The 14,934-nt window shown below is 40.9% G+C and overlaps 1 protein-coding gene across 4 annotated transcripts in view; it reads left to right on the forward strand.

Annotated features, from left to right (window-relative positions):
- The first annotated feature begins 796 nt into the window (after positions 1-796).
- The window catches only part of MLLT10 (MLLT10 histone lysine methyltransferase DOT1L cofactor), a 124,793-nt gene continuing 110,655 nt past the window's right edge, over positions 797-14,934 (forward strand). For 2 of the 4 annotated variants that reach the window (XM_060782378.2, XM_060782380.2), the window contains exons 1-2: positions 799-1,539; positions 8,764-8,843. In XM_060782378.2, the coding sequence (XP_060638361.2) occupies positions 1,371-1,539; positions 8,764-8,843 (249 nt within the window). In that variant the 5' untranslated portion in view covers positions 799-1,370. Of the gene's footprint in view, positions 1,540-8,763; positions 8,844-14,934 lie in introns of all 4 variants that reach the window. The other 2 variants (XM_060782379.2, XM_060782377.2) reach the window with 2 other exon arrangements.

Below are 14,934 nucleotides of genomic sequence, written 5' to 3' on the forward strand. Positions count from 1 at the left end.
GAGGGCCCTCAGATAACCCAGGCCCCTTCCACACAGCTCACTCAAATCCTACATTATCTGCTCTGAACTGAGATATATGGCAGTGTGGACTCAGATAACCCAGTTCAAAGCAGACATTGTGGGATTTTCTGTCTTGATATTCTGGGTTATACGATTGTGTGGAAGGGCCCTCAGATAATCCAGGAATATATGGCAGTGTGGCCTCAGATAACCCAGTTCAAAGCAGATATTCTGGGATTTTCTGCCTTGGTATTCTGGGTTTTATGACTATGTGGAAGGGCCCTCAGATAATCCAGGAATATATGGCAGTGTGGCCTCAGATAACCCAGTTCAAAGCAGATATTCTGGGATTTTCTGCCTTGATAGTTATATGACTGTGTAGAAAGGTCCTCAGATAACCCAGGCCCCTTCCACACAGCTCACTAAAATCCCACATTATCTGCTTTGAACTATATGGCAGTGTGGACTCAGCTAACCCAGTTCAAAGCAGATATTGTGGGATATTTTTTGCCTTGATATTTTGATTTATATGACTGTCTGGAAAGGCCCTCAGTTCAAAGCAGGTATTGTGGATTACTCTAGTTATATGGTTGTGTGGAGAGACCTTTTTGAAGCACAAAAAAAAGGAACTCGGGTTTGTCAGGGGCCTGGTTGCGAGAGGAACGCCTCAGCGAGCTTATAATATATACACACTCTCTCTCCTTCTCCCCTCCCCCTGCCTGCGCGCGCGCTCACGCTCTGAGAAGAGGGGGGGAGCCGTTGGAAACGTCAGAGAGAAGGGGAAGCGCGCGCTAGAGAGAGAGAGAGAGAGAGGAGGGAGCGCGCGACGCACAAACGCGCCGAGGCTCGCGCTGCCTTCCCGGCCCATGAGCCCCCGCGTGGAATGTAGAAGGGAGGGGAGGATGAGGAGGAGGATGAGGAGGACACAAGACGACCAGGCCGCCGTCTTCTTGAGCCTCTTCCTGTGAGGAAGGGCCGCACTGCGCCTGCGCGTAGCAGGCCCTGTTCTGTCGCTGCCTGCTTATTATTATTATTATTTTTTTTATGTTTTACTTTCTCTGCGTGGCCGAAGCAGCGGGGATCTCGCAGCCCTCCTTTTTTTCCTGCTCTGACGGGTTCCTCACCGTCGCCTCCTGAGGCACTTGAGGGGAGGCCTTCTTTCCCCCCCTTGCCCTTTCCCAACGGCTCTGTCTGTGGCCTCCCTCCCTCCCTCCCTCCCCACAGGCGGCCATGAGTCCCACGTCCCTGCTATGGAGGCGGTATTGGCGGCGTCGGTGGCTCAGCGACTGAAGGCGGCGGCGTTTCTGTGCCGAGCAGGGGCTTCTCGGGCTGCGGCGGCGGCGGCTCTGACGGTGCTTTTTAACCCTTAGATGGTCTCTAGCGAGCCGTTGCTACTGCCTGTGTCACTGGAGGACGAGTTCTCCAATAGCATGAAGGAGATGATCGGCGGCTGCTGCGTGTGCTCCGACGAGAGGGGCTGGGCCGAGAACCCGCTGGTTTACTGCGACGGACACGGCTGCAATGTCGCAGTGCATCAAGGTGAGTGGGGGAGGGGGAGGGGGGCAGAGGGAGGATGCCACAACAACAACAACAACAACTCTCCCTCCTACTGGGACACTTCGCTCGGGCCCTTCTTTTGATCCCATTCTAATCTTTCTTCCCCTTCAGAGCCACCAAAGCTGTCAGGAATGGTGGGAATTGAAGTCCAAAACACCTGGAGGGCCCAAGTTGGCCATGCCTGGCTGAAAATAGTTCATTTATATATTTTTAAAATACAGGCAGCCCCTAAGTTACGAACATCCGACTTAGAAACGACTCCTAGTTAATGATAATAATAATAATACTAACGCTTTATTTATATCCTGCCCTCTCCCCAGGGGACTTGAGCTTACAACAGGGACACAGTATAAAAAATCAGGCGGGGAGGGGGATGGGGGTGAGAGAAATCTGCATATAGGAAGGGAAATTCACTTCTGAAAGAGTTGTCACAGGAAAATGTGTCTTCACTGAAGCTTCTCACCAATCCTTGTTTCCATAACAAGCCATTTAAAAAAAAATAATGATCACATGGACAGAAAGTGAGGTGACATCTTCTGAAAGGAGGCGCAGATAGCAAAACAAATCCTCAGGGTTGTTAACCCTTCCCTATGCTATCAAAAGCTAAAATGGAATCTATTTTTGGATAGAGTTACACTTGAAAGCTAAAACAGAATATAATTTTAGCTGTAGTTACCCTTGAGAACAAACCTACAGAACTTATTTTGTACGTAACTTGGGGACGGCCTGTATATGATTTATTGCTTGTTTCACATAGACTCCAGTTTCTCATCACAGTTCTGCAACTTACCTACACGCTGCAGCTGACACACGAACTCGAGACACAGCCTGGAAAACTCTGGTTTAGTCTCTCTCCTTTCCTCCCCAAGAAACAAAATGGTTTTTCCTCTCCTTCCCTTCTATTATACCTGGGGGTGGGGGAGGGAGAGGGAGCTGCCAGTTTCAGAAAAGGGAGACCTTATATATAGAATCAGAGTTGGAAGAGGCCTCAAGGGCTATCCAGTTCAACTCCATTCTGCCATGCAGGAATGCACAATCAAAGCACTCTTGACAGAGGGCCATCCAGGCTCTGTTTAAAATCCTCCAGAGTGGGAAATTCCCCGATCCTCTGAGGGATCATATTCAATGTGATAGAATCATGGGAGTTGGTAGCTTGACTGCCTTTCCCGCCAAAGAGGGCCAATGATTCACCAAACTACAACTCCCAGGAATCCATAGCCTTGAGCCATGGCACATTCATTTGGCAGTGAAAATGCAGCCTCTATTTTTGTTTCTGTGTGTACCTAATGACTTGCTTGCCTGCTCTTTCCCCTCCTGTTTGCCATTGGTAGTAAAAGTTATCAGGAAGGCCAAGTTCAGAGAGTTTTGGAAAATATTGAGTCTGGGAACATCAAGCTAGGCCCTCCTCCCATGTGGATCTCACTTCCTTGGACCTTTGAGGAGTAGTCTGGCAACATGTGTGCCTGAGAGGCAGAGTTAGCTCTCATGTGACTGGCGCTTGGCTTCCCAGCCGATGGCTGCTTTGCCTGGACAGGTCGGCTGGATCAGGAGACTTCCTGTTTGCAGCAGGATGGTGCTGGGGGAGGGAAGGAAAGGGCCACTGAAGAATTTACTTAGTTTCTGATGGTAGATTTGTTTGGATTAATGGAAGGGGAGCAGTTGACCAGGGTCCAGCTGAGTTACTGTGTGGCTTGCCATAATGAACACTGTATCATTTGTTAGTGTTAGTGTCATAGAGTGCTAAAAGACCACAAGGTCCAACTCCCTGTCATGCAGGAACACACAGGGCACATCTACACTGATCATTTAATGCAGTTTAAAGACAGCCTGACAGCATTGTGTTTACATCATGCATGCCATGCACATGCACTGCAGCTTACTATAAGGGCCTTAATCTGAGGAAACCAAAGTCAAGTAATACTCTGAAACAGAGACCTTAATGTGCATCAGGGGCTTTACTGTAAACCATGTCGTAGCGAAAGTGATGAAGGGATCCACATATGTGCCAGTGATCTGCATACAAGTGCCATCCAGGCCTTGAGCCAGTTCTAGGATTTCCTATCGAATAATCTGCATCCTGAAACTGCCTCCTTATTTGACGTAAGCGGTCAGTGCAAATGTGCCTCAAATCAAAGCACTCCTGACAGATGGCCATCCAGACTCTGCTTTAAAATTCAGAGAAGGAGACTCCACCACACTCCTAATGCAGCATATTCCACTACTGAGCAGCTCTTACCACCAGGAGGTTCTTACTAATATTAAAATGGAGTTTTAGCTTTCTGCAGTTTGAATCCAGTGACTTTTAGATGTGCAATTCTACCATTATAATTCTGTTAAATCTGAGCAATTGCAATTGTCTACTCATATATTTGCATAAAAAAGCTTGATGGTGAAAGATGAGAAAGAGGGGTAATGTGAGACTTCAGTCTTCACCAATTTCATAAAAGCTTAAGCATTTTCAAATATATGAAACTGAAAGAGGAATGCAGATGATCATTTATCACCAGGGGCGCTCAACCCATTACGCAAAGTTAGCTTTTGCAGTATAGTTGATTTTGCCCAGGGGCGCTCTTGAGGCGCTCTTGGGGGGAAATAGACCTCGACATATGCGAGTTGTAGTTACTGGGATGTATAGTTCACCAACAATCAAAGAGCATTCTGAACTCCACCAATGATGGAATTGAACCAAATATGGCACACAGAACTCCCACGACGATCAGAAAATATATATCAGTGATTGGTTGGGGTGGGGTGGGGTGGGGGGTGGGGCAAAATACTATTTGCTTACCATTGAAAATTACCTAGGGCCGCCTCTGCCTATCACATTCTGTGGTGTAGCTATATGATTTTTTCTTTTTTAATGAGTACTGAATTGTGAAGAATGAAAACAAACCAGAAACCTTTATGTAGCTGTATCCTAAAATATGTTGGCAGATTTCTTGAGGAAATTGAGTTTGGTTTTATATATTAAGTGAAAGTATTCAAGTTTGGTACAGGTGAGAGACCTGTACCAAACTGTTGTATTCTTGGCCAGTGCATTGATTTCTTTTATTGAATTACCAGTATGTTATCATTTGCAAAGTCTTGAGGAAATAGCCCATGCATGGGAACTGATCAATAACAAGCTGCAGGGGAAATAGGAGAAATCAGGAGACATACAAGATGATAAAATATGTAAGATCAGAATTAATACTGTTGTACTGTGACTTTTAACAATTTTAATAGGCTAGATGTCTGTTTGGTACTAATAAAAGCATGTGTTTGCTGCTACTAATAAAAATGTACCTTCATATGTTCATATTTTCGCAAAATAAACTTAAGGGAATTTTGCCTGTATTTGATAGCATTTGTTTTTGTGTAATCTTGTTGTGAGTGTTGTTTGTTTGGGTTTACTTTTTTGTCTGATCTGTTGATTGTAATAAATTATTCATTCTATTTTTGTAGGTTTTTTTCGGGCTATAGGGCCATGTTCTAGAGGCATTTCTCCTGACGTTTCGCCTGCATCTAGATGCAGGCGAAACGTCAGGAGAAATGCCTCTAGAACATGGCCCTATAGCCCGAAAAAAACCTACAAGAACCTAGTGATTCCAGCCATGAAAGCCTTCGACAGTACATTCTGTTTTGTTCAGTGATTTTTAACTCTCAATGAATGAATGGATAGTTGCATCCTAGGGAAAACAGCTGTGGATGACCATTTAGTTCAAATTAATATATCTTCCAATAAGCTCTTTGGTTATTCACACTGATGCTCTTTATCTCTCTGTAAAACCAAACATTTTGTGGGAAAAATTAAAGACTAGTTCCATTATGTTTCACTGCAAGCTTTGTATATATGCGCATGCATGTATTTTTCAGATCGCATTAAAGATTCTCTGTGTACCTGGTATCCTTTCTGAGGGAGCTATAGATTAATAGAAAAAGATCCGCTTAAGAGTCATCCTCTTGCTATAGTAGTTATTTCCTCAAGGGACACTGATGGAGGGAGTAGTGACAGCAGTGTGGAGCAGCTGTCATTCTTTCAGTGCTTCAGTCTTCCATGACAGCATGCTAAGTAAAGGAATTTGAAATGGTAGCAGACTCTTGTAGAAATGCAGAAATGTTGTGCAATGGCATCCTACAATGTTACCATGGGTATATTGGATGTACAAAAATAAGTCTCTACTCCAGAATAATTCCTTATACTGCATATAATATGCTAATGTGGATCCAGGGTGAGTTCTTAAGCTTAGCATAATATCGGATGGTGTCGTAGCATTATGAGTTCATGTGTAATGAACATAACATTTTCTTATAGGCCAGGAAAAGGAAGAGAAGGGAAGAAAGCTAGAATAGAAGGGAACTGGCATTTGTAAAGTATGTTGCTGGGCTTATGCACAATATATGTCTTGGCCCAGACACTAATTTGTAGCTTCTATTCATATTTTAGCAATGTTATGTTCGTTAGGGGCATATTGAACTGTATATGTTAATCTGCCAACTCATTTTCACACATTCTGATAGCCCCTGTCCATAGCATTTCTAAAATCACTTGAGCTGGCAGTATTCAGATGTGTTTAAGAAAAGAAGCCTGGTATATTCAAGAGTTGTATTAATTCAGATGCAGCTAATATGCAATTGTGTTCAAATCCAAATGGCAAATTAAAAAAACCTGAAGCTGGTATCCTGTATTTAATTTATCCTTTCTTAAACACTCCTGGAACCAAACAGTACTTGATTCTTTGGTAAATGTGTATAGTATTTTATTATCTGTTAAAATAGCTGTTCTTATTCTTATAAATGAGATGTGGAATGCCACAAATTAAAACAAGGCTGCCTGAAACCCATTGATTTTGTATTCCTATTGTATTTGTTGTGTTGTAAGTAAGCCGGAGTCCCTTCTGGGAGAAGGGGCAGGGTATAAATAAAGCTTGTTGTTGTTGTTATTGTTGTTGTTGTTGTTGAGTGATCTGGTGGGAAGGAGCTATTCTGTCAGTTAAGGAGGCATGTAGAAACCTGTGCAGTAAGAATTTAATGTTCTATATATTTATGTAGGGGTAAATCCCATTAACTTCAGTGTGTGTTAACTCGGGAAATGCATATGACTTTGTGCTATATAACTTAAGCTTATTTTAGTTTCAGGATTGGTTGCATACATTTATGATGATTGCTAAACAAAATTTCAGTATGATCCATGCTTACTACTTAAATTGTTTGAATTTCTGTGTTCATTCACATCTAGATTGTTTGGTTTATAGAAGTAGGTGAATTCTGAACTATGCAATACTGGGCCAGTCTTTATACATACAGTTTTTATACATTTCTACTAATTCCTTAATTGTGACCCTTGGATTTTAGAGTTTTACATGCATTCATAATTGCATTGCAAATTATATGAGATAAAATATTTGAGGGTTTAGCAACCTAAAATGTATAACTAATTGTGGTAAATGTTGATGTATGCCTGTATGTATATCTGTGTACGTTCTACAGGCTAAGAAGCCAGTATAGACCAGAATCAGAGTTTAGGAACTAACAGCCCAAGATCAACAAGGAGAACTCTTTCTGTGTATCCCCCCCCCCCCCCACACGCGAGCAAAGATGGCACCAGCTTCTGCATGCTGACAAGAAAGGAGTTATGGGTGACACGAGTCTAGCTATTGTTCTGAATGCCTGCTATAGCTAAGCAATTATGAAAGTTGGAAGAAGGAAAAAATTCTGTGCTACAGCACAGGCCATTTTCCTGTTATCCTTTCCCATGTTTCTCAAATTGCAGCAGGCATTTTAAATCATTGTTGGGGTTTGTGTCACCGTGTCCTCCTCTCTTGACAGCATGAAGGAAGGGATTAAGGTAGGGCAGGTGGCTGTGGCAGTCCTGATAGGTTGCCTAGTGGACCTCTCTGGTCCAACTCAGATGTGCTATTGATAGTACCAAACAAATGTTGGGAGTTACTCTATGCTTGAATATATAATCACATTGAAGACTGTAGAACTGTTCAGTTGTATGATAACTCCAGCCTTACTTGTGCCTGTTTCCTGTCCCATAGTGCTCTTTCATATAGTCAAAAATAACATGTTGCACCTGGCACAGCTGTATCTCTGGAGGATCCTACTTTATGACATCCTTCCCAGTGGGGAGTATTGGACTAAAGACAGTATGAAAATGAGGGTACTTTGCTGTGGTTGGCAAGCAATTGGTTGTGACTACAAGTTTGGAATAAAAGGAGTTATAAGTGTTTTATTGCATTACAACTGATAAATGTGATGCAGAGTTAAAGCTCTGGATAATTATGTATATTCTATAAGTAGGAGGCATTTAAGAATTGTGGAATGGAATTGGAAACAGTGGCAATTGATAAGAGGGGTTTTCACAAGATCACAAGGCAAAACCAGGGGTCAGGAGAAAGGAAAACAGTTCAGAATTGTCAGTGAATACAAGGTGAGACTAGAGTACTTAAAGTGACAATTAGGTGAACAATTCAAGGGAGCTTTGGCATGAAATGTTGTATGGATAAAATGCATAGCTGGATGCAGAAGATTGCATTGGTCATAGATAATGAGAGAACAGATTAGAAGCAATATAATTTTAGGGCAAAAATTACTCATATTTCTAGTAAAATTATTTATTTATTTATTTACTTTATTTGTATACCGCTGTTCTCAGGCCTTAGGCGACTCACAGCGGTTAACAACAAGAACAGCAAAAATTCAATGTTACCATAACACGGTATAAAAACAGTTAACATCATAACATATTATAGAAAAGTATACAATTAACAACAATATACAATTAACACCAATAGCCATTCGCTAGCGTCGCATCACTAAAAACATGATCCAGATCCGTCATCCATTGTTCCATTCCTATGGAACAATTAGATTGGGTTGCTGTGAGTTTTTCAGGCTGTGTGACCATGTTCCAGTAGTATTCCCTCCTGATGTTTTGCCCACATCTGTGGCAGTCATCCTCAGAGATGTTCAGAGGACCGCTGAACAAACCTCTGAGGATGCCTGCCACAGGTGCAGGCGAAACATCAGGGGAGACTACTCCTGTGACATGGCCATACAGCTGAAAAACTCACAGCATCCCAGTGATTCCATTCATGAAAACCTTCGACAACACACCATAGATTGTTTAGCCATTAACTTAAGATATGTGGGTCTTTGTCTAAAGCCTTTTTGTGTATAACATGTCTTTAATGTGATTATTATTTTTTTCTCTCAAAACAGCTTGCTATGGAATTGTACAAGTACCCACTGGACCTTGGTTTTGTAGAAAATGTGAATCTCAGGAAAGAGCAGCTAGAGTGGTAAGTTTGAATTAGTGTTTAATACTGATGCACATACTTATTGCAATGTAGTGCTCAATAGCACTATTAGGAGTATGTTATCTTTAGTAGAAAATAAAAATTTGTTATGGTTCAGTTAACAGTTGGTGTAAGTCAGATAGAAAACCATAGGGTCCTACATCTGTATACTTGTGCCTGAGACTTTCTTCAGAGAAAAAAAAGTAGTACAGGTATACATCAGTTAATGAAACAGATGTGTTTCTGAGTAGTACTTCTTTAGCAGAAACATTGGTACCAGAGGCAAAAATAACATGGACAGAATAAGGATAGGTTTCTTCGCCACAAAAAAAGAAATTGAGTTAAGTAGGTTTCAGCAAACTTTTTATTGAAAACTAACAATATGCACATGTGAAATGAAACAGCCAGCCCAAGTGAGGCTTGCCTAAGTAAATGAAAACATTTTCAGTTTCTAGAGATCTCTTGAAACCATCCTCTAAATGCTCCAAAGATAATCTTGCACCAACTTCGCCCTTATTAGGTTTCCATTATGGTTTCTGAATGCCTTTTTTAAAGACTGGAGAGAGATGGTAAAGTAGACTTATTTGTTCTCTTCCTTTACATTTCATGCATGGTCAGTAAGAGATTCTGGAGGGAATTTCCTGCTGTAGGCAGGTACACACAGGTGTAATAAAATTGGCTAAGCTGAATCCTGTTGTTCCCTACATAAGTTTAATTGCTTTGTATGCTGTAGTTATACTGCTGTAATCTGATACTCAAAATCTGTGTTTTCACAGCCATATTTTACCAGTGCAGATTTTGCTAAAAAGCTTCTGGGCAAGCATAACAAGATTTTGTAAAAAGGAGCTTCTTTGTAAAGTATTTGTTAACTGAGGTATGCCTGTATTGAACTACCATATACTGCTGCTTGGCTGCATATTAATTAAATGCTTACTGATTTCCTGAATTTGCATGTCTTGCTGAATAATGGCTTAAGATGATATAAATGAACAGGAACGAGACTCACCGAAACTCGGGATGATGTACTCCCTTTCCACCACTTCTCATTAGCACAGGAGAAGAAAAATTCAGGAGCTGTCCCTTATCTATACTTGATGTCACATATTTTATTACATGCTATATTATTTGTTTAATATTAACTATTATTTTAAAAGAAGGCATTTCCAGATGGTTTCTGAATGCAGATGGCGTTTGCCTTTGCCTTCCTCCGAGGGAGTTTGATTTGCTGAAGATTGCCCAGTGGGTTTCCATCATAGTCCAATGCTCAAACCACTACCCCACTCTGGTTCTCAGTTCATAGGATTAGTGACACAAATAATTGATTAACTAAAATAAATGAATGTGTAAAGGGAGGAAGATAGTGCCCGAGTGCAGGGTACACTGCTGTTTGTTCCCTGCATGAGCTTGTATGGGTGGAAAACATGGTTCTTCCGTTGTTGACTTGCAATTCCTATCTGCCCAAGCCAACATGCCATGGTAAGATATAAGGTTCATAGATTTCCCTTCATTGTTTACTTTAACTGATTGAAGCCTTTCACCTTAAAATGTAGATGTAAGGTAATTTTGTACTTCTGCCAGGGAAATGGTTGGCCACATTTATTTCTTGGATTGGTTAATAAGAGATGAGACAGAATTTAATAGCATACCCAGGAATGTTAGCTGCCTTGTATAAGGTTCAGTGTCCTTTTCATCAATGTCGTAGTTCCATTCTATGGTAAGGGGTAGCATATTTGATAAAGAGTTACTGTATTTTATAGGTGATACAATATTTCTGTGGCTCCTTTAGCTATTTCTCATTTTTCTGGATTTTGTTTGGTGAAAATTCAGTCCTTTAACATTTGGCACCTTATTCTGTATTCCAGTGGCTCCCAACCTGTGGGTCCCTGGATGTTTTGGCCTTCAACTCCCAGAAATCCTAACAGCTGGTGAACTGGCTGGGATTTCTGGGAGTTGTAGGTCAAAACACCCAGTGACCCACAGGTTGCGAACCACTGCTCTAGTCAGTTAATAGAGACTGATGTAGTAGAATTGACATACTCTTCTTTTAAGGCAAGACTGTGGAAATACTGGGGTTCCATTTCCCACCCCTGTGGTAACTGTTGCCATTCTGAAGAGAAATGGAAGAAAAGGAGGTCTTTGAAATAAGTGGGAGGATTAGGAGGATTTTTTTTGACTTGTAGTCTTGCCAGTTATATGCACGTGAGAAGGCTTTGGGGTGATTTGGGGGGCACCTTTAACACCAAGAAAAGTTTTCTTATAATTTTCAAGGTTCAAGGCTTTTGTGGTAGTGCTGATGGGTTCCAGAGGCCATGGACTGGCAGTTGGGCCATACTTTCCCCAGTCCTATTTTAGGATGATATTTTCTGTTACTCTTGAAATAGTCCTACTCCTTTCTTACTTCTGCATTCTTCTGGATGAGTGCAGTAATCTTTTACCCAAGAAATATACCTGACATCAGTGTTGTGATTAGTCTTAGAAGCTCTTTGGCCTGCTTACATAAAATTTGAAACAATTTATTTCAGCAAACAGACACTTCTAATAAAGGAAACAACTGGTCTAGAGTCTATACCACAGTGTTTCTCAAACTCTGCTCCTCCAGGTGTCTTGGATTCCACCTCCCAGAAATCCCAGCCAGTTTACCATCTGTTAGGAAGTGTAGGAGCTAAAGTCCAAAACACTGACCTAGAGGAAAATGTTGAAAGAGTGGTGAAGAGCCATTACAAACTCTGCAACCTTTGTCTGATTCCCTCTTGTGTTTAATGCCCTATGTATGCAAAACGTGTGCTGAATTAAACTTTGAGTAAACCTGATTTTCCAGGTTTAAAAAATCCTCCAAAAAGAAGGTCTGGACCTTTGGAGGTATTAGGTCTGTGGGAACAGACACCTGGGATCACGTTTTGAGATCCCAGCTGTTTGTCCTCACAGACATATCCTGCCTACTCGGGCTCAAGAAGGGGTGGGGGGTGGGAGGGAGATGGTCCTACCATCTTTCCTTTCCTACCCTCCATTTTCCCCTTCCTCTTACCAGACAAATCTCTCAAGGGCCCCAGAGGAAGAATTTCCCCCATTCCTCTCCAAAGCCTTCTATTGACTTTGAAGAGACCAGGAGGAGAAAAAAAGCCCATGTGGAAGCAGTCTAAGAGCTGTTTCATTCATGAAATCCTTCTCTGAGATTCCTTAAAGTTTGCTTTGAAATACACGTATTCCCATACTTCTACTGTCTTTTGCTGTTTAGGCTTCTTTGTTTGAATGCTATTCGTGATCCAGGTAGTTTTGTGGTGATAGGATCTGGGGGATGTGTGTACTTTGGACTTCTTTCTGGAAATCAGCATTGAGAGATTGTTCTGCACTTTACTTATTTCTATTATTGGAAGAACTAAATAATTGAACAGTGGTTTCACTCCCTCAGAGCATTGAGAGTGACCCTTTATAGGGTTATGGGAGTGAATCCCTATGCTTCTGGAATAAATGCAACTATTGTAACTTTCCTGTACTTTCTTGGATCCTTACCTAATGAACCACTATTATTAACTGTGATGGAACTGGACCCAAATCAATTTGCTGCACCAGGATGGATTAGGCCAAGCGGCATCTTTTCTCAGATCTAAGGAAAGAGAAAGTAAAGATACAAACTTCTTGTTCAGGGCCTTTTCAAATCTTACAAACTTAGTTGGTGAACTACTGTTGCTGTTGATAGGACACCTTGATATGAATTGTAGTAAAGCAGTCTCTACAACTTCCACTCCACTACTAATGTTGAATCTAATACCAGTTTTGTACATGATGAAATAGATTTTCAATTTACTGTCCTCTGCTGAAATTTTAATTTTGGAGAATGAGATAGAGGAGGTGCATCTGGTGTTGTAAGCCCCCAATCCACATATCTCTTGGAGTATCTTGCCATTTTCCCCTGGCAATACAGGTCACCAATTTTTTATTTAGTTAGCAAAGCGTGCTTCCTGCCATGGAAGAAACGATATCTACAACATTGTGACTCTATCATGCATTTGGAGTTACCAAGTTATCAAGTGGAGGAACATGGTTATTGTTATCAGAACTGGGAATTCCACCTTAATTTGGATCCTTGCCCAATATTTAGCCTTGCCCAGGATTTAGTCCAAGAAACGTACTATTCTAAGTGCCTGCTTATTATACAAAGGAGAGGGGCATCTGTATTCTCCACCATGTCATCTGGAATAAAAGTAGATGCTGCAACCAAGGAGATGGGAAAAATGAATGAAAAATGAATTCAGGTGAAGGCAAACCACATGGTTTAAGCAAAACCAAGGAAATGGAAGAGTTGTTGACTGTGACACATTTAGAGAATAATCATTCGGAATCACCAATTGCAACAACTGACTGGCAGGTGCCTGTGGTTGGATGGAGTACAGCTCCAATAAAGGAGCCTTCTTGTGTCTGCACAGTATTTTTTGGTATGGATTATGGAGATGATACATATTTGTTATCAGATAGTTACTTTTCCTATACTGATGTGATAAATACTTATTCAAAGAGAGCAGATTTGTTGATCTGTACTTCCTTCCTGATAGCGGTTTTTACTTCCTAACTTTTGCTGATTTTGCTATGTGATTACAAGTGTCGGTCTTTGTTTATTGTTTTAAGATGGACATCAGGGTTCAAATTCTTTCATTGTGAATTGAAATACTTACCCTCAGTGGTAGATTGGCTCACCCATCGTACGTATTTGTGATGTGCAGAGATTGTAAAAAAAACTATTACTTTCCCTATGCTGCAGCCATTGTTCTTTGAATTGCCATCTCTGCAAGATGGGCATTCAAGCATCCCTTATCTCTGATATCAAAGGGAAATCCAGTGGTACACTTAACAATAATTCTTTGGTGGATGAAGCACAAACTATAGGCTGTATGATCTTCCTCACTGTGAGTATTTTGTAGGGGAAAAAGTGTTTTTTCTGCTCCCAGGAGGAATAATCTTATGGTAGAGCAGAGTGTGGGGCCCCAAAATGCAAAAAACAAACAAAAACAACCCACCCATCCTGGAAGTGGAACTCTACTATTTCTAGATTTGATGTTTTTAATGGGGTTTTTTTTGGGGGGGGGGGAGGGGGCTTGGTGCAGCTTGCCCTGCTAGTGGCACTTGGTCTCAGGATCCATTCTAGTTACTGACTTGGTTTTGTAATCTTATATAACTGAGGAGAAGCAATGAAATCATGTTCAAATATAGATACTGTGTTGAAGAGAGTGAGGCCCTGCCAAACTGATTAGATCTAGTATTGTGATGAAGGTTCCACATGAGTGTATGACTGGTACATGCAAATGCACAGATGACTGTTAAAATGTCATCTGTATTTGTTAGCAACCTGTTTCTATACTTTCAGGGTCAGGAAACACACCTTCAGATAATTGCAGATTGTCGCAGTTCATGGATTTACTTCTCACTTTGGCAAGGAAGGAATGAAGTAGATATAGAATTAAAACTTTCTGGAATCTTTGTTACAAAAGAGGAGAATCTGGTAGTTGGAGTAGTGACACTGCTACAAGTGTAATGTATCTGTGTATTTCAGAATGATTTCAAAATCTGAAATGTAACAGTGCATTGCAAAAATAAATAAATCATTTCTCATTCTGGGAAATACTGTGAAGGGAAGCCTGGGTAATCTAATGTATAATGAGGTATTGATGGCAGGCAAATACCATTTTCCATCTAGATAGGACTTTGACCCATAAAGTTTTGTAAATATACTATAATTAGTTTTAGGTGGCTGTCTTTATTGGTCAATATTTTTACCTGCTCTGTTTGTATGTTCTTCCTTTTACTACTGTATTTGTATTATTTTTGTTCACTGCCTTTTAAGCTATGTGGTAGAAAGACAGGATATAAATAAAGCCTTCTAAATCTTCATTAGTAAAGAGTATAAATGAAATAAAAAATTGTACTGTTATGACTTTATATAAATTGGTTGTGTGATCACACTTGAAAACTAAGTACAGTAATGGTGGCTGCAGCAAAGAACTAATACTGTAGAAAAGGGCAATCAGAATGATTGTGAGATGGAGCAATTCTATGATAAAAAATAACATCTGTTTTTTTCTAGGTTAGAAAAAGGCCATGT

This window comes from Anolis sagrei, chromosome 6, assembly GCF_037176765.1.
Source record: "Anolis sagrei isolate rAnoSag1 chromosome 6, rAnoSag1.mat, whole genome shotgun sequence".
In the NCBI taxonomy this organism is placed as follows: Eukaryota; Metazoa; Chordata; class Lepidosauria; order Squamata; family Dactyloidae; genus Anolis; species Anolis sagrei.